Genomic DNA, 26,848 nt, shown 5'->3' with positions numbered 1-26,848 from the left:
CCTTCCCCTCTCCCTCCTCCCTCCCCCTCCCCCTCTCTTCTCCTTCTCCCCTCTGCCTCTGTCTCCCTCTCCCTCACCCTTTCCCTCTCTCCCCCTTCCTCTCTCCCCTCTCTCCCTCTTCCCTCCCTCTGGATTCATGTGTCTGGGTCATGGTTCCACTGTAAATTTTGGGGATTAGATTTCAAGCTGTGGTTCAGAGACATTTCCTCTAGATGAAAGACCATGAAAAACTTCAGGAAAAGCCTTGGAAACAAGAATATTTATATAAGAAGGGATAGGGGCAAGGATTCAGCATGGCCAGGAGCTGACAGTGGCCACCTGCCTTTGGGAATTGGACCACCCTCTGCTTACTTGCCTGTCAGGGCCATCTAGAAGCATGTGGGCTCTCAGAGAAGGGTGAGGGCTCCCACGTCAGGACAGCTCCATGGTGTCACCCTCAGAGGCAAGATTCTCCCAAGGATGGTGACCAGCCATCAAGAGTTCACCAGAGCCGTAGACGTTCATAGCCTCTCTGATGGCCAGCTTGACAAGATCTGGAATCTCCCAGGAGACAAACATTAAGGATGTCCGTGAGGAAATTTCTGGCCGTAGTTGATGTGGGGAGATCCATCTTACTGCAGGAGGCACCTCTTATGGGCAGCAGTCCTAGGCTGACTAAACTGGAGAAAGGGAGCCAGGCACCAACCTTCAGCTCCCTGCTTCCTGGCGGTGCAGTGTGAGCCTCTGCCTCAGGCTCCCGCTACCATGCCTTTCCCTCCATGGCCGTGACCAGACTGCACTCTCAAACCTGGGGCCAAAATAAACCCTGCCATCTCTGAAGTGCCTCTGTCGGGTGTTTTCTGCCAGCAGCAAGGAAAGCACCAATGCAGCCTCCCTACCGTCACAGAAAACGGTGCCAAGCAGTGCCAAGCAGTCTTCTGTGGTCTGTCCCTGCCCCCAGCAGAGCTGGCGTTTGATGAGCCTGGATCAGTACTCTGCCTTGAGAGTCAGGGTTTGGTTTTTAATCTCAGTCCCAGCCAGGGCTGGCACGTCATCAGTACCTTAGATGTCTCCTTGTCCTCTGTCCTCATAAGACCTCTCGAGAGGCACCATACCCATTTTTTCTCAGGAGGCAGACTTCTGACATCAAGTCAGTAGCCGCGTATATGATCCTTTCCTACCAAGAATCACCGAATCACCCTGATCCCCAGCAGGTGGTAACGTGGCCCCGTGAGTTTGAGCGCCACAGGCGCTGTTCAGTACTCAGGGCTTTACCCAGCGCAGCTCCCAGAGCTCAGCTTGTTCAAGGTCAAGGGCGGATTATCCTCCATTCACAGTCCCCTTTCCGGGACTGTTTCCTCTGCTCTCCCCTCCTCTGTGCGGTGAGAATCTGGCTCTATGTATGAAGCTGCCAAAAATAGATTTGCTTTTATAGGGCTGAAGTAAGAGGCAGGAAGTTGCAGAGGCAAACCTTTAAGAAAAGAAGGAGGATAGACAGATGCACCTTAGTTGTTCACAGAAGCCCTGGGCATCAGCCTGCAGGGCGTGTCCAAAGGTGGGTGGTCAGGACTTGACCATTTTCCCATACTGCACCATGCTCTGAGCTGTTCCCAGGATGGATATGCAAACTTCATGGCCTCAGCTCGCACTCCCCAGCCGACAGGAAGGCTTCAGCAGCAAATATGTGGCCTGTAGAGGGGTCAGATCCTATTTTCAGACTGGAAAAAGAGAGAGGTGCGTGGTTGGTCAGTTGGTTAGGCTGGGCAGCTCTGGCCTGGCTCTTCCTAGGATGGAGTCTCTGAGTGGGTAGGACAAGGGGTGGAGCCTCACCCTGCGGAGTCTCAGGAGAAAAATCAGACAAGGGAGGGCCTAGTATCCTTGGCTTTGGTGGAATAAAGATGGCCTCACAAGCCAGGCGTGGCGGCTCATCCCTGTAATCTCAGTACTTAGAAGGCTGAGGCAGGAGGATTGGTTTGCTCAGAGGCATGCAGGACACTGAGACTGTCTTCCAAGTCAGGTTAGCCTTTCTTTGCTGGTGTTCTTGCAGCTCAGGTGCTGACCCTTTATCGTTCTGCTTTGACACTTCCATTCAGGTCACATGACCAGGTGGGTTTAAATATGGCCACCTTGTCCGGCTAGTCTTTGTTTTTTTTACTCATTTCTTCATTAGGCCCTTACACTGGGGCCCCTGTGTGCCAGGCTCTGAAAGGCACTGGATAGAACGGCCCAGCTGAATTAGGGTCCTCGGGTCGCTCATGGGGCCCAGTGGCTTACACATAGGAACTTAGAGGATGCACGCAGGGTATGGTTGGTCTGCCTTGTCTTCAGCTTGCCTTCGGGAAGAGTTCCAGGAAGACTGGGGTTACAGCACATAACGTCTGTCCACCACACCCCTCTACTTTTAAACTATAGTATGAGGAAGGTCCAGTCCCAGGAAGGTTAATTTTGTGTGTCAGCTCAAGTGGGTCAGAGTTTGTCCAGATGTTTGGTTAAAAATAATGCTCTTGGTGTTCCTATAAGGATGCTTTGAACATCATCATTTAGCTGCCCAGAGTAAGCGGGTGCCTCTGTTACATGGAAGGGCCTGTTCTAGCCGACTGAAGGCTGAACAGGGCAAAGAGCTGACCCTTCTCTGAGCGGGAAGAAATCCTTCCTGCTTGCCTTTCACCTGGGACATACACTCTTTCTTTTCTTCCCTTTGGATTCTGATGGAAACATCAGCTCTTCTTGGGTTTTGAGCCTGGGTCCTTCAGACAGGAGCTACCCAGCTAGATTTTGGGACTCATCAGGCTTTGTAATCGTGAGCCAAATCTCTTGCTGTGTGTTCTGAGTACCCTGCCCGTGTCATATCCCTGGAGAACTCTGGTTAATGCAGTTCACAAGCAAAACCGGAGTTCCGAGCCCAGTGTCTTCTGGGAATGCTCACAGGGTATCTATCAATCCCCATGAAAGGACCTTATTAATCAGATGAGCATTTGTTTCCTCCTATGCGGTGGTAGCTGCCTGCCAGCCCGCCCACAGGAGTGACCTGCGAATGAAGCAGAACTAGTGTACCAGCAGAACGGTAGGGAAGGTGGGCGGCCATTCTGCTCACATGGGAAACACAGAGGCCCTCCTTCGAGCTCTTAGGAGACTTTCTTAGTACAAGTTCATGTTATATTCACCTGCCAGAGGGAGGGAAGGCTACTCTGAGAGAGAAGAGCTAGGATGAGCATCCTCTAGTCTAGACTAGGTCTAGGGCCTCTGCTTGAGTTGGTGCCCTTGAGGGCTGCAGAGTTGTGCACACCAATCTGCTTTATCTAGAGATCTTCCCTAGGCTGCTAGTCTCAGTCATGGGAGAAAGAACGCCAAATCTCAATCCCTTAGAATTTGCACACTCTGGATAGCTATGGATCCTTAGAGAGCAGAAAGGACACTGGATTGTTCTTATGAGGCCTCCAGGAAAGATCTAGGAGGGAGGGAGGCAGGTGGGGGTGGGGGAGAAGAAGCGGGGGAAGGCCGAATCTCAGAGGATCCTGGACAGGAAATTGTCCAGTTTTATTTTAGAGGCGTATTGCATAAAATGTGTAACTCTGGTGAGTTCAAGAAGCCTCTTAAATAAATGACGCTCCCATGTACAGTGACCTCATTTGACATGGAGACACAGCATGTAACTTCCTGCCTGGACAAGCTGCAGTGAATAATAACCCTATCAGGGGAAACCTAAGTGCATGTACGACTCCCATCTGGGGCAGCTGGGACTCGACAGAAGCCCAGTAGAACGTGTAGCTGGCCTGGCCATCTTTCTCATTTGTGGACAAAGTCTCTTGGCAGGTTTTCCTGGCAGATTGCAAGGACCGAGGACCTGAGTAGTTGGGGTAAACAGCCACTTCTGTGGGCTCCCCGGAGAGCGGTTCAGTCGCCCACACCTCCTAAGTGGATCTCACAATTCCAGAAGGGCTTTAAAATTTAGCTCCTACCGGGCAGTTTTAGATCCCGGAGGAGTAAGTGGGGTAGCATGCTGCAGGCTTGCACACATTTCAGGACACCCAGGGCCCTCCTACAGAATGCTCATGTTCAGTTCAACAGAGCCCACGGCCAGTAGGCTGGCTGGAGAAGGGGTTGACTCACTATTTCAGCAGCTGCCTCCTGAGCAACCGAGATCTGCTACAGAGTGAGAAGACCTCCCTGTTGTGCTTAGGGAGTGCAGAGCGCAATGCAGAGGTTCGATGTGTCTGAACCAACTCTACATAGTCAGCGGCACACTGAAATGCTTGGCAGTAGTGTTACTGGTGGTTAGGGTACGGACTGGTTTCTAAGGTCTGGTGTCTCACGCAAGAAAGAAGGCAGAGTCACAAAGCAGCCAGAAAGTGTTACTCAAAACATTTAAAAGAAATATATTCTTAAGATTGGCTGTATATATTCATGCACAAATGAAGGCACATTTGATGACTAGGAGGTAGTTTTCGTGGATGAAGCTTTATGCCTGTTTCTCTACTGTGCCTGTCCCTTCCCATGAAGCATTTGGTTTTTAAATCATATACAAACCCGATTAGGCATAGGCATAAGATGATAAATGCAGGAATGTCTCTGAATGTTCACTCTGAGGACATAGTTAGCCTTATTGTACATGTACCCCAAACTAGTCCAGGTCGGGTTGGCCTTCCTACTTGCTGTGCCCAGACATAGGCAACTGAATTGACTCGAAGTTTGAGGGTCTTTAGGGAGAAAACTTACTCCATTGCTACAAGCACAGTGTGTGTGCTGCTCAGCGCAATGTGCAGTCCTCTGTTGCTAACACGTTGCTAGGTGGGCTGTTCAGGGAGGAGTATGTGTGCAGATGAAGGATCTAGGCTGTCAAGTGCGTGTGTGTGTGTGTGTGCGTGCGTGTGTGCGTGCGTGCACACATATAGCCCAAACGGAGTGGAGTCCTAGGTGGCTAAACTACCCCTATGCCTGCCTTCCATTAGAGACGAGCTCACACAGGAATAGTAACTCCAAAATACCAGCTCCAAAGGCAGAGAAACCCTGGGCTCACGGATCTCTGGGCCAGGGAGTTTGTATGAGCGTGGTTCTAAGTACCTGAGCACAGGCTCTCCTGCCAGAGATGAAGCTGTCTACAATTTTGAAGGCCTAGGCAGTTCTTTTCCATCTCTTCCTGTCCCTGGGGGCGTATGAGTGGTTCCCAGATGCTCCCAGAAAAGTAGAAATATTTGTACAGAGTCAGCTGACCCCTGCAGGGCTTTGAAGAGTCACTTCCCACAGCTCTCCATTGTGGCTCCATAGGAGCTCACTGGCGGCCACAAAGCTCCTTGGTCTTTTGGCTAATGTGATGGGGCTTGGAACAAACGAATGGGTTATGGTTACTACATTGATTACTTTTCTGTTGCTGTGATAAAACACCACAACTGAATGCAGCTTGTAGAGAAAGTTCACTTGAGTTCACTGATCTAGAGGGATAAGAGCCCATCCTGGTGTGGAGGTGGCAACTCAGGATTAAGAATCCTAGAGAGCAGCCGGGCGTGGTGGCGCACGCATTTAATCCCAGCATTTGGGAGGCAGAGGCAGGCGGATTTCTGAGTTCAAGGCCAGCCTGGTCTACACAGTGAGTTCCAGGACAGCCAGGGCTATACAAAGAAACCCTGTCTTGAAAAACCAAGGGAAAAAAAAAAAAAAAAAGAATCCTAGAGAGCACATCCTCAACACTGGATCAGTGAGAGCAAACAGGAGGAAGGGCGGAACTCTGAACATCCCAGCCCTGCCCTCAGGGACAAGCTTCCTTCCCCTAGCAAGGTCCCGCCTCCGAGGGCTCCACAGCTTTCTCAAGCACCAGTCACCAACCAGAGTGTCTTAGTTTAGGTTTTACTGCCAGGAACAGACACCATGACCAAAGTAACTCTTATAAGGACATTTAGTTGGGGCTGGCTTACAGGTTCAGAGGTTCAGTCCATTATCATCAAGGCAGGAGCATGGCAGCACCCAGGCAGGCATGGCGCAGGAGGAGCTGGGAGTTCTACATTTTGTTCTGAAAGCAAACAGGAGAAGACTGGCTTCCAGGCAACTAAGACAAGGGACTTTTTATATTATTATTATTAATAATCATTCCATTCATTATATCTCAAATGACATCCCACTTCCCGGTTACCCCTCCATCAACCCCCACATCCCACATCTGCCCTCCTCCCTCCCCTTTGCCTATATGAGAGTGCTCCCCTACCCACCCACATTCACCTGACCCATCGCTCCAGCATCCACCTACTCTGGGGCATCAAACCTCTCAGGGGCCAAGGGCTTCCCCTCCTGTTGCTACATATGTAACTGGAGCCATGGATCCTGCTCCACTGTGTTTATACTAGCCAGAAGCTAGGACAAGGGTCTTAAAGCCCACACCCACAGTGACACACTTGCTCAAGGCCACACCTCCAAATAGTGCCACTCCCTGGGCCAAGCATATTCAAACCACCACACAGGGATTAAGTGTTCAAACATGTGAGCCTACGGGGGGACATTCCTCATCCAAACCACTACAGTTACATGCTTGACATCATCCAGACCTCTGACACCATTCAGACTTTGTTTCATCATGGTGGTTCCTCCTTTCTAGAGTGGGGTGCACACCTTCACCTCTGTTTTTTTCTGTGTATCTTCTCACAGTTGCAGTGGGAGCCCCTGTGGAAATGGGTCACAGGCATTGCTGTGAAACCAAGCCAGCCCCTCAGTGTGGGCATGGCCTCTGCTGTTTGGGGCAGACTCCATCATCCTGGGCATGTCTTTTTGTGGTTGTTTTAGAGACAGAGTCTCTCGATTATGTAGGTCTGGAATTCCTAGGGCTAACTCTGTCGACCAGGCTGGAATTAAATTCACAGAGATTCACCAGTCTCTGTCTCCTTAATGCTGAAATGAAAGGTAAAAGGTATGCACTGCCACACCTGGTCTATGTCTGATTTTTTAAGAGAGAGAGAAAGAGAGAGAGAGAGAGAGAGAGAGAGAGAGAGTCTGTGCATGTGACTACCGTGCCCAGCAGTAGCAAAACAGGACCTAGGATCTGCTGGAGTTACAGTTACAAGTGACTGAGCTGCTGTAGGTGCAGGGAGTGAAACTCCAGTACTCAGTAAGAACAGCAAGAGCTCTTTCCTGTGGACCATCTCCCCAGGACCCCAGAGGTGTCCTTTCAATGTTAGGCTTTGCGAGGAAGAGACCATCTTGCTAATAGTCAGCCACACAACTATCCCAGGTTTTATCTCCCAGGACTCGTGCCCTTGAGCACCATTTCCATATAAAGATTTTGTGGGGCTGAGAACTTGGTATAGTAGGTAAGGTGCATGTTATACACATGAGATCTAAATTTGGATCTCTAGAAACCCTGTAAAAGCCAGACATGGCCACTGTGCCTATAGCCCCACTACTAGGGAGAGGGGAGAGGCAGACGCATCCCTGGATCTCTGTAGCCAGGCGAGCTGAGAGGCCGAGCTCCAGATTCAGGGAGCTGCCTCACAAGGGAGAGGTGGAGGGCAGCGGAGGAGGACACCTGAAGCTGGCTTCCCACCTCTGTGCATTGCACGCACATGCAAACACACACATGCACCATACACACTCACATACACATACCACATATACATACACACATGCAAACATGCATACACCACACACACATACATATACACTACACAAACATACACATGTATACACACACATACCACACACACATACATCAACACCACATTACACACACACACACACACACACACATTAACACATATCACACACAATCCACATACACATAAACACACCACACACATGCACACCACACACACATATACACACGCAAACACATGCATATACCACACACATATACCATACACACACACACGCGCGCGCGCGCACACACACACACACACACACACACACACACACACACACACACGGTTTCCCTCTAACTCAGTTTTGCTTAGGATGTCAAGGGGTGAGGAGTTAGGTGAAGCTGACTCTAGGCATCTGTTCTCCCAGGAGGCCTTGGTGCTAGAAGCCCAGAAAAGGCTTGCCCAGCACAGGAGCTGTCCTTTGGCAGGGAGCTCAGCCTTGCTTTACTTTGGATTTCAGTAAATGAGGCTTGGCAGGTTCAGCATCCCTGTGGTACTTCACGTGACTGACCCTTCCTATCTGCTGGGGCACCTTTACCTGCCTGTGTGCTGAGGGTATATGATCTGACCTGGGGAGGAGGTGGACCTGGGGCACTTGCAACTGATTCACAGAGAGCAGAGGGAGATCCTTCATGCCTAAGTCAGTATCATCTAAGGGCAGCCCAGCCTATTTGCCCCATGGTCCAGGCTAATGTGTATCATCATTGCTTGCCTATGTAGTTGGCCATAGCTGGGGGTACGAGGCCGTAGGGAAGGGGCACCCCACTGTGCAGGGTATGGGTGTGGGTTTTGAAGCCAGTCATCCTGAAGTGGTTATGGTCCTAGAGGGGCACATGGTGCATCCAGAATGAAGACTTTCCTTTGCCTATCTGGGTGGCGCAGCTCTTTCAGATGTTATCAATGACATTGGAGTGCGATTGCCGTAGGGAACTCCAGGCAGTGCCTTATCTGATGTTGTTCCTCCCAGTGGATGAAGAGATGGTGCCTAAAACCAGAGGAAGAGGTTTTGTCAAAGGGCCAGGCCCAGGCCTCTGCCCTGTAAGGCCAGCAGCACTCCAGACAGGAGAGTTTGCGTGATTTAAGGAGCCTGATTTGACCTGTGCTGACATTGGATATGTGAACATGTCTCTGCTTAGCTATGCTTGTTCCACGGAGTATTTCCTGTCCTAGACAATTGGGACATTCTTTGGGCCTTGGTATCCTCCTGTTTGTGGTGGTTTGAGTAATAAATGTCCCTCATTCTCTTGGACATTTAAGTACTCGGTCCCCAGTTATAGCACTGGTTTGGGGTGTGTTAGAAAGCATGACCTTGATGAAGGAAGTATGTTCCTGGAGAGGACTTTGAGGTTTAAAAGCCTAGAGCCATTCCTGGTGTGCCCTCTCTGTTTTATGCTCGTGGCTCAAGATGTGAGCCCTTCTTCTGCCCCCGGGCCATTGCTCTGCCATTATGGACTCGAGCTATCTGGAACTGTAAGACAACATAAACACCTTTCTATAAGTCGCCTGTTCATTGTGCTGGCTAGTGCTATGTCAACTCGACACAAGCTAGAGTCACTGGAGAAGAGCGAGCTTCAGCTGAAGAATTGCCTCAGTAAGATCAGGCTATAGGCAAGCCCGTAGGATATTTTCTTGTGATCCTCCGGCCTCTGCCTCCTTCAGCAAACCCTTGTGCCACCACAACCGGCTTGGCATTTTCTTAATTAGTGACTGACAGAGGACTGTCCCACCCATTGTGCATGGTGCCATCCCTGGGCTGGTGGTCCTGGATTCTATAAAAAAGCAAGCTGAGCAAGCCATGGGGAGCAAGGCAGTCAGCAGCATTCCCCCATGGTCTCTGCATCAGCTCCTGCCTCCAGGTTCCTTTGATGATGAACTGGAATGTAGAAGTCTAAGACAATTAAACCCTTTGTCATCACTGCCACAGCAACGCTGTAACTCTGTCTGGTGTTTTATCACAGCAATAGAAAAGTAACTGAGACGGCATCTTTAGTGAAGGAGTTACATGAAAGGCTCTCCCTCTACCCTTGGCTCCTAGCTGTCCCTCCTGTGAATATACGCTGTCAGTACACTTTCTGTCTGCTAAACTTCTGGTATAGAGTGAGGGTAGGCGTGGAGGACTTTCTGCAAGCAGGCGTGGCATGGAAACAGATCTTTTGGTTTCCTTAGAAACAGCAGAAAAACAGCACATGGTGATAGGAATGATTCTTGCTGCTAGCAGCCAAGAAAGCCCTGTGCACCAGGCACAGCCTGTGCAGGAAGAGCTCCTGCTGTGGCCCAGGGCTCCTGGAGTGCCCAAGGATGCAGTTATAGACCAAGGCTCATTTCTCTGAGGATGCGCAGAAGGGGTACCCTTAGGACCTCCAGGGCCTGGAGGGGAGGTGACTGGGACAGGTCACATGTCATGAGACAGAAACACTTCTGCCTCTTGTCAGCCAAGGAAGAGGCCAGGTTTTAGCAGATGGAGCTGCAGATAGGAACCTAGGGGTATAACTGTTATAATAGTAGGAATATGTAGAAGCTGGGCTGTATCCATTGGTAGCATGTTTGTCTCTTACACACAAAGTCCTGGCTTCGTTGTTAGCACCACATCAAACAGATGCAGTGACACACACACTCACAATCCCAGAGCAGCTCTCATAAGGTCGAGGCAGGATGCTTGACTACATAGCAAGGTTGAGGTCAGCCCGGGATCCATGAGACGCCTTCTCCAAAAAAAAAAAAAAAAACAAAAAAAAAAAAACAAGCAAATAAATAATAAAACAAAATACTATATGATGAACTACTGAAAGAATAAAGGCCTTGGCTAAAACCTCTGTCTGACTGTCCATCCTCACTCTAGGAAATAAGGGACTCCACGGAGGTTTCCCCTGGGGGCCACTCTCACATGTCAGGCAAGTGGCAGGAGCTCAAGCGCTCTGGTGACATCAGGAGGGTCGTCACATGCTTGCTGGTTCACTAAGACTAGGATCTGCACAGCCTCTGTCAGAGGGTGTGCAACCCTCGTCACAGGGAATGGGTCCACCTGTCCTCTCTCTGAGATGGGTGCAGAGTGTTGGGGCCTTTGTGACTCTGACTCCCAGCTGCTTGCATAACGAACCCCACCTTTATCCACGGTGCATCCTCTCCTTGCCTCATCCATGGCACCTTTTAGTTCTGATCTGGACAAGCCCCAAGAGCCAGGATTCCCCAGGAGTCCTGTGCACATAGGGACTTCCAGAGCTCAGTATCAGACCATTAATCTCTGCAGATGCCTATGAAGGGAATCCCCCCACCCCCACCCCCACCCCGAGCAAGCCAAGCTTATTACTCAGATCCTCCCTTGGGTGTTTGAACCTCAAGACAAGGTGCAATGTCCTCCGAGCAGACCTGCCCAGGGAATCCCGGGTCCCAGCTTCTGTCTCTGTCTTCCAGGCAGGCCTGGCCTCCCCCGAGAACTCAGAGCAGCTCATCATTGCCCTGGAGCCCGAGGCAGCCTCCATCTACTGCCGGAAGCTTCGGCTGCACCAGATGATCGAACTCAGCAGCAAGGCAGTGGTCAATGGGTACAGCGCCAGTGACACAGTAGGAGCGGGGTTTGCACAGGGTACCTCTGCTCTCTCTCTCCCTCCCTCTGCTCCACCCTCCCAACCCCCAGGTGTTACTCGGCTTAGATGATGCTAAAGGGCCCTCAGGCTGTGAGGGGTGGGATGCTCCACGGGAAGGGTGGGTCTTAAGCCTCTTTCCCTGGTGTTTCTATCTGGTCCCTAAGATAAAACTAAGCATTGGCTATCACGGCTTGTCACCCCTCAGGGACACCAGAACCAGGGTGGCCTGAGAGTGAGTCTTAGCCTCACATTTTACTAGGCCCTGAGACTGCCCTGTATATTAACTGAGTTACTCTAACTTAATTTGCCTGCTATTAATTCCTCCATTAACACTGTTGACTTGGTCATGACTCACCCTCTGGGCTGCAGGGTGTGATGAGCTCATCAGGTGCCTTACACACACCGAGTGGGCAGATCTGTCCTGACCCAGGAGATGTACTCTTAGCTGCGGGAAGGAGCACTTGCTCAGTCTGACCCAGGCTGGGTATTTTCAGGAGCTCTGCCTCTTGAATAAGCCACCTACATAAATGACTGTCTCGGTCCCCAAAACTGTTTGCTCTGTTTGTGGGTCTATCTAGAGCTCCCAGGGTTTTGGAGAGGTGATGTCATGGTCATAGCACCACTGAAAGCTTGGGTACTAACAGAGAATAGCATTTGTGTTGGGAGGTGCTGCACTCCCCAGCTCTGAGTTTTGCTCCGCTCCTAGATGAGGACCGAGTGGGCAGAAATGTACCCTCTGCCCATGTCCACCCCCAAGTGGCCCTGGAATGCCCAGGCCTAGGCAAGGACAAGAAGAACATTAGTGAATGTTGCTTGACCTAAGCTTGGACCTACCTTTTCCATGGTCCCCACACGGGAAGCCTGAGTCTGCTGTTGCCAATACCCCAGACGCAGGCTCACTCCCAAGCAGATGCACTTTCCATACCTCTGTGTGCAGTTTTCTGCAGGCCACTCCTCAGTCATCCTCACCAGGACAACTCCATCCCAGGGGACACCCTTTCCTTTTAATCCCCAGGTCTGGTCATTAGTTGTGACCAGGAGGTGGCAAGAGCTATGCTTGTCCCCAGCTGCTGTGTCTGTTTGCCAGGGGCTATGTATTAACTCCTTAGATCTGTTCTCCCAGAATGAATGCAGAGATTTTCCCCTTAGGCCCAAGGGCTAGATTAGTCCTTATTCTCATGAATCCTTTGCAGAGGGACACCAGGGCCAGGCTTTCCTCGAGGGAACTCGTGTTATCATTTCAAACACACAAAGACTCATCTTTCTCCGCAGTCTGTTTAGAAAGAAGACCAAACTTGTGCCTTACAAGCTATTTCTCGGCTCATAAGCAGAGATTCATATCAGGCTCTATTGACTCCATGACAGCTTTTACATACAGTGTAAGAATGGCCCTCGGTTTTCAGGAAGCACCTGCTGATTTCGAGTGAGAGCCTTCCTCGGGAGTTTGGTTTTGGGTTTCCTTGCCTCTAATCTGCCTAGTCTCCCAGTGGCTGCTGCTCCTGTCACATCTGTCCCCTCATTGTTGACCAACATGCCTTGGAGGGGCAGCAAGGGTGGGGCTTAGTTGTGAGCTTACGTTGCCATTGGACTGGCTCTCCCAGGGATGGGGAGCTGGAGGACCTCAGGGGAGCACTGTTTCAGCACATCTGGCAAGCCGAGGGTCCTTCATAATCACAGGTCCCTGGGCAGGGACTACTGCAGGGGGATGGAGCTGGAAGTCATTGAGCATCCACAGTTAGGGCTTGCAGGGAACAGTATTTTACTCTTCATAGGTTTTAATGGGATCCATAAAAGACTCATTTGTCCAATCTTGGACTTAATCTACCTGAAAAGCTGGGATAGTTCTTTGAGAAGTGGAAAGATGTTTTGTCAGGCCTTGCTCAGCTTTTTTTATTTTTATATTTATATTTTTATTTATGTTTTTTTTTTTTAATGAATGCCATTTTGTGGCTATCTAAATTGTTTTAGTGAGCTAGATTCCTGGAAGGTCTGAAGCATTGTTTCCAGTTGTTACTGCAGTGCCTAGGATATGACGTCAGCCTCCTTGCATGCTAGGGAAGTATGTAATCTCTAATATACTTCACCTGCCCCCCTGTGTGGGAAGTAGGCAAGAACCCTGGATTTGGGGATCCCTCCCAAGGTGTCCCTTTGACCACTTCAGCTCAGGCTCTGAAGAACCTGGAGCAAGCTTGGTGTTTGCTGGTCTTAATCATGAGAGAAGTTGATTTTGCACACAGTTTGCTTCTTACAGAAAGAGGCTAGAAGGTGGAGGATGCTGTTGGATCATCACTAAGGAGGGACTCTCGGGCATTTCAGGTGTAGGGTAACTCAGGGATTTAAAGAACATAATGATGGGGAGAGGGAAGGCAGATGAGGCAGCCGAGCCTTCCTCTGTCACCCCGGGGCTGCTCTAATAAATCATTCATCAGAGTTATCATTTCCTGACCGCTAGGTCTCATAGTAGGTGTTCTGCCTCTGGTGTCACCTACTAGTTGTGTCACTCCAGGCATTTCGTAGACAAGCAGGGTGCATTAGGGAAGCAGGAATCTAGACCAGCTAGTGATATCCCCATGTTATAGATCAGGAGACTGAAGCCTAAAGGGCTAGTGACTGGCCCCCAAAGCCCACTTGGCTGTGGCCTTTTCCAAACTTAGGAATTTTAGATCTTAAAAGTAGCAAGGGTCTTTGGTTCGAGGATTCATATTTCCAAACAAGAATGTGGGATTTCCGAGTCTTTTGGCTTCAGCCAACTTTCCTCAGCTGAGCACCAGACAGTTACCTGAGCCCCATCTGTCCCCAAGGCAGTCCAGTCACTGGGCACACAGCAGAGGCTTCCCCTGGCTCCCCTAGGTTCAGATGTTACCTTGTGGGCCAAGCGCCACCATGTGGCAGAACCGCACATTGTCCTCAACAGCTGCAGGGAAGCAGCTCAATCCTTTTACCCTAGAGATTCCCATGAGGAAGATGTATCCAGCGTTCCAAAGCACCATGACATGAAATGGTTTAACCCAGTGCACCACAGGCTGCTGGGAAACTGGCCCATTTCATTAACCCACTCCCCAGAAGAAAGTCGCCAGAGCCAAGAATCTCGTCAGGGCTTCTTCACAGCTGGGCACGGGCAAAGATACCCTTATCAGGGCTTCTTTCCTTGGAAGGACTGGCTTTCTGGTGTTTGATGGCATGTTTATTAATCCTTTTGGCCCAAGTGTCAGTAAACATTCCATCACCGAACCCGCCATGCCATTGTCTCCAATAGCTTCAGATGACTGTCTGCTTCTTCATGCTTTCTTATGCTTGGTCCTTTTTATTTCTTTCGTTCTGTTGGCCACTAGCTAAGGAACACGTTCGACGTAACCGGCAGAGTCGGACCTTTTTGGTGGAGAATGTCATAGGAGAAATCTGGTCTGAGCTGGAGGAAGGTAGTGTCTTGGGATGTCCTTTCCCTCTACTTATCATTATCTCTCTTCATTGTTGGCACAAGTGCTTTCATATTCATTACATTTGCTCTTTGGGAAGATGCTCGGTGGCTGGGTGCTTTAAAGGCCACTGGCTCAGGGACTGCCCTGCTGGGAGCTGCAAGTTTGCATGTCAGAAAGCCATAGAGATAGACTCTTCCCAAGGAAGATAAGGCTCCCCAGTTCTGGAGGGAGTCTTGTGTTAACTGCATGCTGTGGGACATGGAGGGGACAAGTACCATGAATATTTGGTCTTCTAGAGTCTTACCCAGCTGCTGCTTCATGCATGCTTAGCCTTCCTTCTTGGACGGGTATGATTAGATTCTCTAGTTATCATCCATTTGTTACGCTGCTAATTAACAAAGCCCACCATGCAGATGAGCTAGCTGTCGATGATGCTTACTGAGCCAGCTTGTTTGAGGGGGAACAGACATGAGATGTATCATAAGGTTGCTGTCTTCTGTGCCAGGGGACAAGTATGTGGTTGTTGACAGTGGCGGAGGCACAGTAGACTTGACCGTCCATCAGATACGGTTACCAGAGGGGCACCTCAAGGAGCTGTACAAAGCAACAGGTGAGCCTCTGCCTTGCTGCATAGCGTTCCAGCCCCTCCCCCCCAACCCTTCTAGTTCACCCACTTCAGATTTCTCTCAGCATTGCAAGCATATGGACTGTGGGTGGTAGAGGGCCCTTCCGTCTGTTTACAATTGGAAAGCAAAATGTATCTAAATTGGAAAGCAAAATGTATCTAAATGTCTTCCAAGCCCCCACTTGGGTTTGGCCGTAAAACTGGAGAGTGGCTCTGTTTCTGAAGCTCTACCAGGATTTCCCTGTAGCTTGGTGTCACCTCTGACCGAATCTAAGGCCAGGTTTTGGCACCTGGAATAAGATCACCAAAATAAGGATTGTGCCTTTTCCCCTTGGGAGGGGAGGTCTGCTGAGGCAAGGCCATCAATAGACTGTGCAGGGCCTGAGGTCCAATGATTCTCCAGACTCACCTGTGGGGTTCCTGGGAGGGAATAATGTGATCTTTGAAGTTAGTTATCTGTATTGATTTTATTTATAAAGAAAAAGATTTAAATGGATAGGTTGCTGCAGGAAAAAAAAAATCCGCAGAATAAGAGCCCAAGGGTCTTGAGGTGTGAGTGGGCATGGTAGTTGTCTGCGTGCCAAGCGTGCCGCAGTGTGCTTCAGAGAACACAGGGAAGACCTGTGTTTCAGTGCTTGGCCTTAGTCTCTCTGTTTCTCTAATATCACGGGCTTCCAACTTGTCCCCCACTCAGGTGGACCATACGGATCCCTGGGAGTCGATTATGAATTTGAAAAACTGCTTTGCAAAATATTTGGAGAGGATTTTATCGAACAGTTCAAGATCAAACGCCCGGCAGCCTGGGTTGACCTAATGATCGCCTTTGAGTCTCGCAAAAGAGCTGCTGCACCAGATCGAACCAATCCCCTGAACATCACTCTGCCCTTCTCTTTCATTGACTACTACAAGAAGTTCCGGGGCCACAGCGTGGAGCATGCATTGAGGAAGAGCAAGTAAGTTGGCTTGACCCGAGTTCTGACTCTATGCACAGTGTGCTCTTAAGCAAGCGACTCAATTTATCCATGCCTCAGTTTTACTTTTACTATGGAACTAAGACTAATAATTCTGCTTACCTCAAAGGGTTGTTGTGGGAGTAACGTGAGTTCCTATCTGTTAGGCATTTAGCATAGTACCCAGGCCACAGAAAGCTTGGTCTCTGTGTTAGCTGGTGTGTTCACTGAGAAAATAATAGCTTATGAAGGCAGAATGTTTTGTTTGGGTGGAACCTTAGTCACTGTTCTACTGCTGTGAAGAGACACCACAGCCAAGACAACTCTCATAAAGGAAAGCTTTTAATTAGGGGATGGCTTATGGTTTCAGAGGTTCTGTCCATTATCAGCACGGCAGGGAGCATGGAGGCATGCAGGTAGACACAGTGGTGGAGAAGGAGCTGAGAGCTCTACATCCAGATCCTCTAGCTGAGATAAATACAGATAGGGAAGAAGGGGGATGGGAAGAGGGAGAGGGAGAGGGAGAGTGGGCCTGGACTATCATGGGCTTTTGAAAGCTCAAAGCCCCCCCCACACACACACACCCTGTGACATACTTTCTCCAATTTAGCCACACCTCCCAATCCTTTTCAAGCAGTGCCACTTCCTGATGACTAAGCATTCCAATATATGAGCCTGTGAGGGTCATTCTCATTCAACCCACAAGGCTGGCTGCTGTAGCACAGTGTCTAAAATAGAACTCAAAGTGTACTAGGTGAACAAACCCCAGTAGGAATCTGTTTCTCCTGCTTCTCCAAGGCCCTAGCTTGCACATATAGCTCAGTTTACTGCGAAATTAAAACTGCAGAAGTTTTAAATATTAAAAAAAACCCTACATGTCTAATAACTTTAAAAAGTTGTTTTTGAGCCATATGTATGCCGTGACCTGTGCATGCTCACAGTCATACAGGTGTGTGTGTTGGGGGGGGAGTGCTTTTTTAAAAAAATCCAGTTAGCATCATCAGTTTCTGTCTCATTGCTTTAGTTTGTATCAGTATCCAAATGAAGGCTACATTGTATCTCAAGCCCCATACAAACTTCCCTCCTGATTTCACCCTTCATTGTGTATTAACTGTGAAGGCTGACTGGCTGCCCCAGAGCTTTCTGCAGTCTATGTTTGCTCACTCTGTGCCCACAGGCTCCTGGATCTGCCTTATCTGTCCCTTGCTATGCTTTTGCAAATACACTGACATTGAGTCTCAGGCAGATTCAAGTTTGAATTTTTGGCAAATCCACTTAATATGTGGCAGTTTTCTTTTTATAAATTTGTGTTTACTACCACACAGTAATTATATGTAATAACTCATCATGACATTCTTGTGTATGTGTATAATGTATTCTGATCTCATTCTTTGTCTTACTTAGTTAGGGTTCCTATTGCTATAATAAAACACCATGACAAAAGCAAGCTGGGGAGGAAAGGGTTTCATCTCAGGCTTCCAGATAACAGTCTGCCATTGAAAAAAGTCAGGACAGAAACTCAAGCCAGACAGGAACCTTGGAGGCAGGAACTGAAACAGAGGCCATGGAGGAGTGCTACTTACTGGCTTGTTCCTCATGGTTGGCTTATGCCAGCCAGGACCACCTGTCCAGGGTAATAGACTGGGCCCTCCCAGATCAATCACTAGAAAATGCAGGTCCAACTGGGCATTAGTGGTGCACACCTGTAACACCAGCTCCCAGGAGGCAGAGACAGGCAGATCTCCGAGGCCAGCTTGGTCTACAGAGTGAGTTCCAGGACAGTCAGAGCTCCACATGGCACCTTTCCACCGTGTCTCTGGAAGAAGAGCATCTCTCCCTCTCCAGCAAGAGGAGAGGGAGTATAACTTCACTACGTATAACTCTCAGGGAGTTAGGGAGTAGGACTTCATGATCCTTCCTCTCCCGTGACAGGATGTTGAAAGCCTAACCTCAGGCAGTTCCCGTGTGGGCGATCACAGCTGCCGCACGTTCCCATTTGGTCCCATCAGGGGATGTGCACCACCTGCTTGTCTCTTCTGTTGAATGCTTGTGTCCTCTGATGATCACAGCCCACATTTCATGAGGGGTGGGCCCATTTGTGCCACGATACTGTGCCTTCCCCCTTTCTGTGTGGTATGTCTGGAACACTCCTTAAGGAACAGTTATTCCTCCACCGTTCAGTTACTACAGAAAGAGAATAAATAGCTATTCATTCCTCTAGTTATTTGTATTTTCCAGGTGGCTTGGCAGTACACAACTTTAATCCCAGCACTAAGGAGGCAGGAGCAGGAGACTGTTTGGGGCCAGCCTGGTCTACATAGTAAATTCTGGGCCAACTAGGGCTAGATGGAATGGTGAGACCCTGTCTCAAAAAATAAAGTGGATCCTAGCATCCTTCAAAAAGGCAATGAGTTTAATTTTGTATGGAAATGGGGACTTAATCACGGTTGGTGTAATAACTATGGTCTTTTTGGTGCTGCGTGTCCCACCTTGGACAGAAGCGGCCTCTTCCACATGGTTCTGAGCCCCTCTGGCACAGCAGCCCAGCCTCTGAAGCATCTTTGCCCCTCTACTCCGTGAAGACTCTCCAGATTCACATGACACACTCTCCGCCCACAACTGGACTGGGCCGTTTCTCCCAGAAGCCTTGATTCCTTCCACTGAGCAGCAAAGTAGATTTGATTCAGGTTTTGTGCCCTCCAGACAGGGCCATGCCAAGCTGACTGTCTTACTGGGATGGTGTTTTCTTTGCACCATTGGTTCCCTGGAGAGAGCACCTGCCCTCTGCCCTCTGGGTGAAATTCCAGGTCCTGGGCACACAGCTCCTGGGGCCTTCATACCCTCCCAGTGTGGAAACCAGCCAGTCACAACCAGCCACAAGGTCATTCCCCACCACCTACTGTCCTTTGGCTTATGCCTTGGAAATATGTCCTGGCCCAGGAAGATGGGGTCTCTACTGAGAGTCCGGATAATGAATGGTTTCCATACTGTTTGGTTCCCAACATTAAACTAGGAAAATCAACAACAGCAAAACATTGCTAAATGTTTCAGACACACCATCAACTTAATCTTCACAGCCTCCCCTGGAAGAGGCACTCAGGTCAGAACTGTTAACCTTGGCTTCCAGCCACAGAGACCAGGTTCAGAGACTCTATGGGGGTAGGGTGGGGCCGGGAGACAAAAGGCCATGGTTACTAAGTGATGGGACCACCCCGAAGCCCAGCTCTCTGTCCAGTGTTCTTTCTGCTCCACAGCGCTGCTCTGGTCATACTGGGTCTTGGATGGAGGCTCAGAGACCCAGAGATGGGCCTGTAAGATGAGGTTCACCTCTGTGACGCCTCAGGGGCACAGAGAACTGAGGAGGTGTGCCTGAGCACAGTCTCGTAGCTTACATCAGTTCAACACACCCATCCTGTGAGCCTCTCCCAAGTATCACTGGGTAAACATGAGAGGCAGAGACCCATCTCTTTGTCTCTGGTGCTAGGCACTGGCCTTGGTTATGCTGTGTGTAGTTCTGCCTGCAGAACCACTGTGGATCCGAACTGGAGGACGGGAACTCCTGAGAAGGAACAGGGCTGCAAAAGGAAATATGGGGCCTTGGCAAAGTGTCTGATCAAAGCCCGAGTCTTTATTGTCAGGACTGGCTTAAGTACAAAGAAGAGTTCCCAGCATTCCCCTGAGTCCTTTGAAGTTGCCACGGCGTTCTCATGATGGCAGGCAGTCTTGGCAGTGGCGGGCAGGTGTCGCGATGGTGGGCAGGTCCGGGCAGCGGTGGGCGGTCCAGGCGACGGTGGGCGTTGACAGTGGGCGGTCCGGCGACGGTGGGCGGTTCGGGCGACAGTGGGCGGTCCAGCGGCGGGCGGTCCGAGGACACTGTCCAGATCCAGGGTTCCAGGAAGAAACTCCCAACCTGTCTGCAAGAGGCGGAACACAAGGCTTAGAGGGAGGAGCCAACAATGCTGGGGTCGTCCAATGCTAGCAATAAAGCAAAGAGACACTGATAAGTTATGTCTTAGCTCTAGAGCATCTGGGGGTCTACATCCAGGCAGTCGGGAGGGGGGATTTCCAAGAACGCTTTTGCCCCATGTGGGGCAGATGTTGTCTCAGGCCACACATCTGCGCAGTTCAATCTGGCACTGTGTACTTACACACGGTTTCTTCCTCTTGATGCTCTTCCCAGTGTGGACTTTGTGAAGTGGTCCTCCCAGGGCATGCTGAGGATGAGTCCAGATGCCATGAACGCCCTCTTCAGGCCGACCATCGACAGCATCATCGAGCACCTCCGTGAGTGTCGACCCCGTCTTAGCCCCTGTGGGACAGAGCAGGGACAGGGACAGTACTTACTCAGACCAGTTAGTGGGGAATCTGCATCTGGAAGCTACAAGGCTGAAGCCTGCCGGAGTGGGCAAGGCCTAAGCACTTAGTGAGGCAGGCTGCTGGACATGGCTCTGAATACTGTTCCTCTAATTCTGCCGAGCTGAGGAAGCGGAGGACCTGCCCTTACCTAGGCTTCGCTTTGGCCTTGAAGGTCAGCGGTCGGGGAACTCTGAAGCCATAATACCCCAGAGGGACAGGCCCTGGGAAATGAATCCTGTCAGGAAATCTTAGGAATCCTTGGCTCACCGGGAAAGAAGGAACTATTTGTGAAGGAAGGATGGATTCTAGCAAGACAGGGTCTGTCCGTGCTGCCTTCCTGTGTGTTGGTTACCCTCCCCCAGGGACACCCAGGATCCAAAACCCTCCATGCCTCCCTCGCCTACCTTTGTGACTATCAGAGGTAGTCATGGAGGATTACTATTGTTACGAAGATTGAATTCTAATTGAAGTCACCATGACCTCTGACAGCTTGAGATTCCACTTGGCACCGCCCTGGCCTTTGTTCCTAAGCAGACAATGTGTATGCTTCCTTCATAAGAACCTTTGTTCCTAAGACCAGCTCAATCAAAACTGGGTTCTGTGAGCTCAGGCAAAGCCAGTGACCAGCTGATGCTCATCGGTCAGGCTCAGACTCCCCTAGGCTCAGACAGCTGGGGCCACCTTTGCTGTCTTGGTTTTGGGTACCTGACCTTGCCCCTCTCCTTCCCTTTCAGGAGACCTGTTTCAGAAGCCTGAGGTATCCACGGTCAAGTTCCTCTTTCTGGTGGGTGGCTTTGCAGAGGCGCCCCTTTTGCAGCAGGCAGTGCAGGCCGCCTTTGGCGACAAATGCAGGATCATCATCCCGCAGGATGTGGGCCTCACCATCCTCAAGGGCGCCGTCCTCTTCGGCCTGGACCCTGCGGTTATCAAGGTGCGCCGGTCCCCTCTCACGTACGGAGTGGGCGTGCTGAACCGCTACGTGGAAGGGAAGCACCCTCCCGAGAAGCTACTGGTAAAGGACGGCACACGCTGGTGCACCGACGTCTTTGACAAGTTCATCTCTGCCGACCAGTCTGTGGCCCTGGGGGAGCTTGTCAAGCGTAGCTACACCCCGGCCAAGCCTTCCCAGCTGGTCATCATCATCAACATCTACAGCGCTGAGCACGACGACGTCTGCTTCATCACCGACCCAGGGGTGAAAAAGTGTGGCACGCTCCGCTTGGATCTCACGGGGACCGGTGGCACAGCTGTTCCCGCCCGCAGAGAAATCCAGACCCTCATGCAGTTCGGGGACACTGAGATCAAGGCCACAGCCGTAGACATAGCCACTTCAAAGAGTGTCAAAGTGGGGATCGACTTCTTAAATTACTAATGTAACTGTAACTGTCCCTCCTGGCCACCAGCCCCCTGGGACTCATCTGCATTTGCTGACCTCAGCCTTGACTGTTCTGTCCCTGACCCTGGCCCTTGCCATTGCCCACCCGAATTTCAGTAGGAAAGGATCAGAGCGAAGATTAACTAAGGATTCTTTTTGAGGGTACACCAGAGCAAGAGAAACCTCAAAAATCAATATCATGATGTGGAAATAGGAAGTTTGAGGACCCCAGAGCAGCCAGACTTTCACGGGTTCCTGAGTGGTCAAACAGCCCTTAGTGAGGACTGGGTGCAGCCTGCTTGGAAGAGGCCTCTGAAAGGGAAGGCTTAGTGGCCACTGCGTGCCCACTGTGGGCCGGGGGTGGGGTGGGGGAAACATTCATCGGAGGTCTTTTAAAATTGTCTTGGATGGCCTTGAATAGGAAATACCAGCTTCCTGCAGAGTTAATACCTTCTCTTTATGGTGGGACTCACAGTGGTGACTCAGTGGCAGCTTACAGTATTCTTTGTTTTTAAGCTGGTGGGAGAAGACCGCCTACACCAGGCACCATGTTCTCATACAATTTAGATTCCAAGGAGGCTCGATGAAGGCTAGGGCAACATTGGCTAGCTCAACCAGGATGGGGGTTGGGGTAAGAGTGTGGATGCCTTGATTTTCCACAGCAGGTCGAACTTGCTTTGGTGGAACTGTACACTGAAGAGTTAGTGACGTACCCCAAATTACAGCAGTACCCCTTTTTCTGGAGAGTATACATTCTGAGACTCCTGAGTGGATGACCAAGGGGTAGATAGTACCAAACCTTATCTACACTATGTTTTTTCTATATATACATACCTATGACAAAGTTCAATTTAATAAAGTAGTAAAAGATTAGCAATAGTAACTAATGACAAATTAGGACAGTTATGAAAACACTTTGATAAAATGTATATGAATTTGGTCTATCTCAGTGTATCTTATTACTATACAACACCACTGTGCATTTTTGGACCACAGTTAATTGAAAACCCAGATCAGAAAGTGATTCTCAGAACAATGAAGCTTGAGTTCAGAGATCATACATAACTCTAGGTGACCTTAGCAGAAATTTAATTGGAGAAAATGAAGTTTCTGTTTACTCTGTTTTTATCTATCACCACACCCGGAAACCCTAAACAGCCTTGCCAACCATGTACATCTTCAATTAACCCCTTCCTTCGCCCTCTTCTTAATCCCACCATAAGGAAATATGAAAAGAGGTCCTGTTCCATGCAATATCTCCATCAAACCTGCAGCTTTTCACATTCATCTAAAAACAGTATGTAAACCTAGACCTGGTAAATGAAGGCAGGCCTATGGCTCTCCGTCCGGCCTCAGAATCGTCTGGTGCTTATCAAGAGCAGGTCCTGAACCTCATCCCTTTCAGGCAGCGCAGACTCTGGAGGAACAGGGTCTGCAGTCTTAGTGTTGGAATGTGAGAATTCCCTCAAAGCTGAAGTGACCACAGACCACAGTGTGTGGCCTTAACCATCCCTGTCAGATTTCCCTCAGGGAAGAGTGCCTGCACCTACCCTCTGCTCTCTAGGTAAGAGGGTTGGAGATCCACCTGCCCTCGGAGGCTGTGGCCCTTTTAACCCTCACAGGAAGGATCAGAGAAGGAAAAAGGCAGCAGGGAAGGAACCATGGAAATGAAGCCTCCTGAGGCCAGGCTCTATGTTCCTCCTCCTGTGCAAGGCTGGACTTGCCAACATTCGGGAGCCAAATGAGGATAAAGAGTTGAGAGTCTGACTCGGAGTCCTTTTTATCTGTTCAGAACTGTCTTTCTTATCTGCTGGAATTCATCCTGATTTAAAACACTGGAAGCATGCATGATGAGTGGATGGACAGACGAATGAATGGACGGTCAGACAGACAGATAGACAGATGGATGAGTGGATGGACGGACAGATACAGAATGAGGGAAGGGACTTCAAATGCAAGTTGGATTTGTGAACCATCATCATAGCCGATATGCAGATTTTAAATAGCATTTTGAATTTCAACCTATTGTCTTCTATTCCATACCGCTTGCCACAGAACTCCCTGCCAGAATGTGAAAGAGAAAAAAAAAATGCTATCAAACCACAGAACAAGCAATTGGGAACCCCAAACTGAACAGCAGGGTCTCAAATCCAGACCTCAGGATGCCTGCCTTCTGGGACTCCTGCTAACCCTGCTACAGAAGCTCATGGGTGTTTCCAGCCACAGTCCTCAAATAGACTTTCGATTTTGTTATAATGTTATAATTTTATGTACATAGAACACTAGAATCTTGTACAGAATCTTTATTTCTACTTGTGCTTGTTTGAAAAGGAAAATACTCTTTAATTTTGGTTAATAACGCTGCTGCCTGTAAGCTCCACAGCTTCATTTCTTAACTGTTCTCACTGGTTGCTGTCTTGTGCTGTCACCCCTCAGTGGACGATGTATGCAAGACTGAGCAATAGACAGAGGTGCCTTGGGTCAGAGTACTCTGATCACACAGACTACCCAGACAGACAGCTTCACCCCTCCACACCTGCACACCCTACCCAGAGCTGAACGGTCTGTATAAAAAGTAATGTAGCAATTCTCCCTGTCTAGACTTTGAGAGCTGAACGCACTAGTTCTGGAAGTGGTGCCTACCAAAACGCTTTGTGTCTGGCAGGGTGGCGTGCACTTCATGATCAAAGGAACCAAGTACTCCATGGGCCAAGGTTTCCGTTGGGTTGAATGAGTGGGAGCAGTGTACTCAAGCCCTTATTGTCCTGGCTAACAAAGCACTCCTTACCTTACGTCTGCCTATCTCCTTGCCTCCTGTGTTGCTTAAATGAGCTGATAGAAATCTGCACTGTTAGCAAACTGATGATGGAGAAAGGGTGTGATGTCACTGGACTTCCTTTGGGCCCAGAAATGCAGTCCCAGTAGCCAAACCCTTTTAGTAAAGATCTTCAATCTGTCCCTACCCTGACTGAAATAATCCTAGTAGGAACACTGGGCGAGTACACCTGGAGCCCATTTCCCAGTCTTAGAAAGTTCCAGAAGTTCTGTGGTCTTGACCGATTGTCCTTTGCATAAGTTATCTGGTCACTTAACTAACCTTTCCTGTACACAGCAGGCATTCATAAATGCAGAGTGACAGGCAGTAGGGAAGAGGAGGTGCTATAGAAGAGGTTCTGGGGAGCCATGGCTGAGTCCAGGTGACAGGGCCTGCCCCGCCCTTAGAATGTTACTTAGACCAAGTTTAGCTTTTAGAGTCCAGGTCTGGTTAATTGCCAGGGTAGCAAAGAATTGCATGCACCAATATAAACAGGAGTCAAAATGCATTATTAATCGAAGATGAACTTCACATTGTAGTGACGTAATAGTTGTGATTAGGCTTCTCGGTACATATGCCGGGGAATGGCTTAAGTGGATGACTAGTATAAAAGTTGATGGCCATAATATCTCTTAACACCTCTCATCTGCTTGCAATATGGAACAATATCCTAAGATCTCAGCCACTGGGAGTCTTGTTCACTACAAGATAGACCCAAACTTCACAGAATTCTGCAGCAGTTCACAACTAGACAGGATTGTGTCTGCAAACCCTTGTCTTCACAGATTCTAATAAAGTAAAACTCTCAATTTCACACGGCCTAGAATAGTTTTTCTCATTTGGGGTGTAGGTGGATTTATAGGGGGATCATTACTGGCTCACCTCCTTTCTCGGTGGTACAAGCTGTACTGACAACCCGCCCTTTGCTCGGAACCAGAGCTCCATGGATGTCCGGAGTCCTGTCTCCTCCAAATGGGAAGGAAGTGGTTTAGCTGAAGAGAGGAGATGGGCAGAAAGAGTTGATGGAAATCATTAAGTGTCTAAGGCCTTGGTGGTGCTTGCCTTCAGGGCATGCATCCCTGCAGACAGAGGCTGGCTATAGTAAATCCTTGGCTTCCTTCCAGGCTCTACCTCTGAAGCACATTCTAAATTGGCCCTAGAGGTGTCAGATGGCTTGAAGTGCAGTCCCACCGGTCCAAGGGAGCGAAAAGGTGGTTGTCCCTACCTGGCTTGATCTAAAGTTCAGTGTCCAGGAGGGGTATGTCCTGTACTCTCCAGGGAAACACACTAATGAGCATTAGATGAGCACTGGAAAGCCCCTCTGCTTCTGTCAAGCCAACAGCCAGGCAGAGCTATAAAGCCACCCCTGCCCTAATTGGTTCACACAGCATCATATTGAGAGTCAGTCAAAATGAAATGATGGCCCAGGCCAGTCAGACAACTTCCTCAGGCATGCCTTCACTTTGGTAAGGCCCTTCTTTGGTCCCGGGACCTTACGGAGGGATGGGGGAAACCAGAAACAACCCCAGATAGAAAGCTCTCCAGATACAGAAAAATGCAGGGGGACTGAGGAAAGTGCCTGTTCGGAAAGCCAACCAGACATGGTGGCCTTTCTTTCCCAGACTGCCTCCAGCCTATTGCTGGCCCTCAGATGGCAGGGATGGGGGTGGGGCGGGGGGAGTTAGAGACCACTGTCCCAACTTTGAGGAGAAATGGGGTGCAGGTGGTGATGTGGATTTCGGGCAAGGATCTTCTCTGTGTCTACACTGGCCCGCCCTGCCTACCCCACCCCCAACCCCACCTCCACCCCCAACCCCTGGTGGGAACGAGGAGCTCAAGCTACAGCTCAAGTTACAGGCAACAACTCCCAGAACTAACATTGACGGGGCAAACATCTGGACTTCTGTGGTGCAGGGCAGAACCGGCTGCTGAGAGATTAGCGGCTAAGTTTACTGGGTTTACCAAGTGCCTGTAGTTCCTGTTTCAGTGTCATCCTGACCCCTGTTTTTTTCACGTAAGGGGCGGGGCCGGCTACAAATATCCCGTATGAATCCAGCATCTGCCCCGCCCAGCCAGGGTGAGCTCATAAAGGTCTGGAAGAGCCTGTGGGCAGGCAGAGCCGCCTG

At 49.8% G+C, this 26,848-nt stretch overlaps 1 protein-coding gene across 4 annotated transcripts in view; it reads left to right on the top strand.

The window, feature by feature from the left end:
- The window catches only part of Hspa12a (heat shock protein family A (Hsp70) member 12A), a 153,842-nt gene extending 128,306 nt beyond the window's left edge, over window positions 1-25,536 (top strand). For 2 of the 4 annotated variants that reach the window (XM_021192526.2, XM_029537341.1), the window contains 6 exons: window positions 11,010-11,181; window positions 14,515-14,601; window positions 15,107-15,211; window positions 15,921-16,179; window positions 20,357-20,460; window positions 21,267-22,039. In XM_021192526.2, coding sequence (XP_021048185.1) covers window positions 11,010-11,181; window positions 14,515-14,601; window positions 15,107-15,211; window positions 15,921-16,179; window positions 20,357-20,460; window positions 21,267-21,904 — 1,365 coding nt within the window. In that variant the 3' untranslated portion in view covers window positions 21,905-22,039. Of the gene's footprint in view, window positions 1-11,009; window positions 11,182-14,514; window positions 14,602-15,106; window positions 15,212-15,920; window positions 16,180-20,356; window positions 20,461-21,266 lie in introns of all 4 variants that reach the window. The other 2 variants (XM_029537329.1, XM_021192545.2) reach the window with 2 other exon arrangements.
- The last annotated feature ends 1,312 nt before the right edge of the window (window positions 25,537-26,848 follow it).

The sequence above is a fragment of the Mus pahari genome, chromosome 1 (assembly GCF_900095145.1).
Source record: "Mus pahari chromosome 1, PAHARI_EIJ_v1.1, whole genome shotgun sequence".
Lineage (NCBI taxonomy): Eukaryota > Metazoa > Chordata > Mammalia > Rodentia > Muridae > Mus > Mus pahari.
The sequence above is the reverse complement of the archived record's forward strand: the minus strand, read 5'-3'. Positions and strand labels throughout refer to the sequence as shown.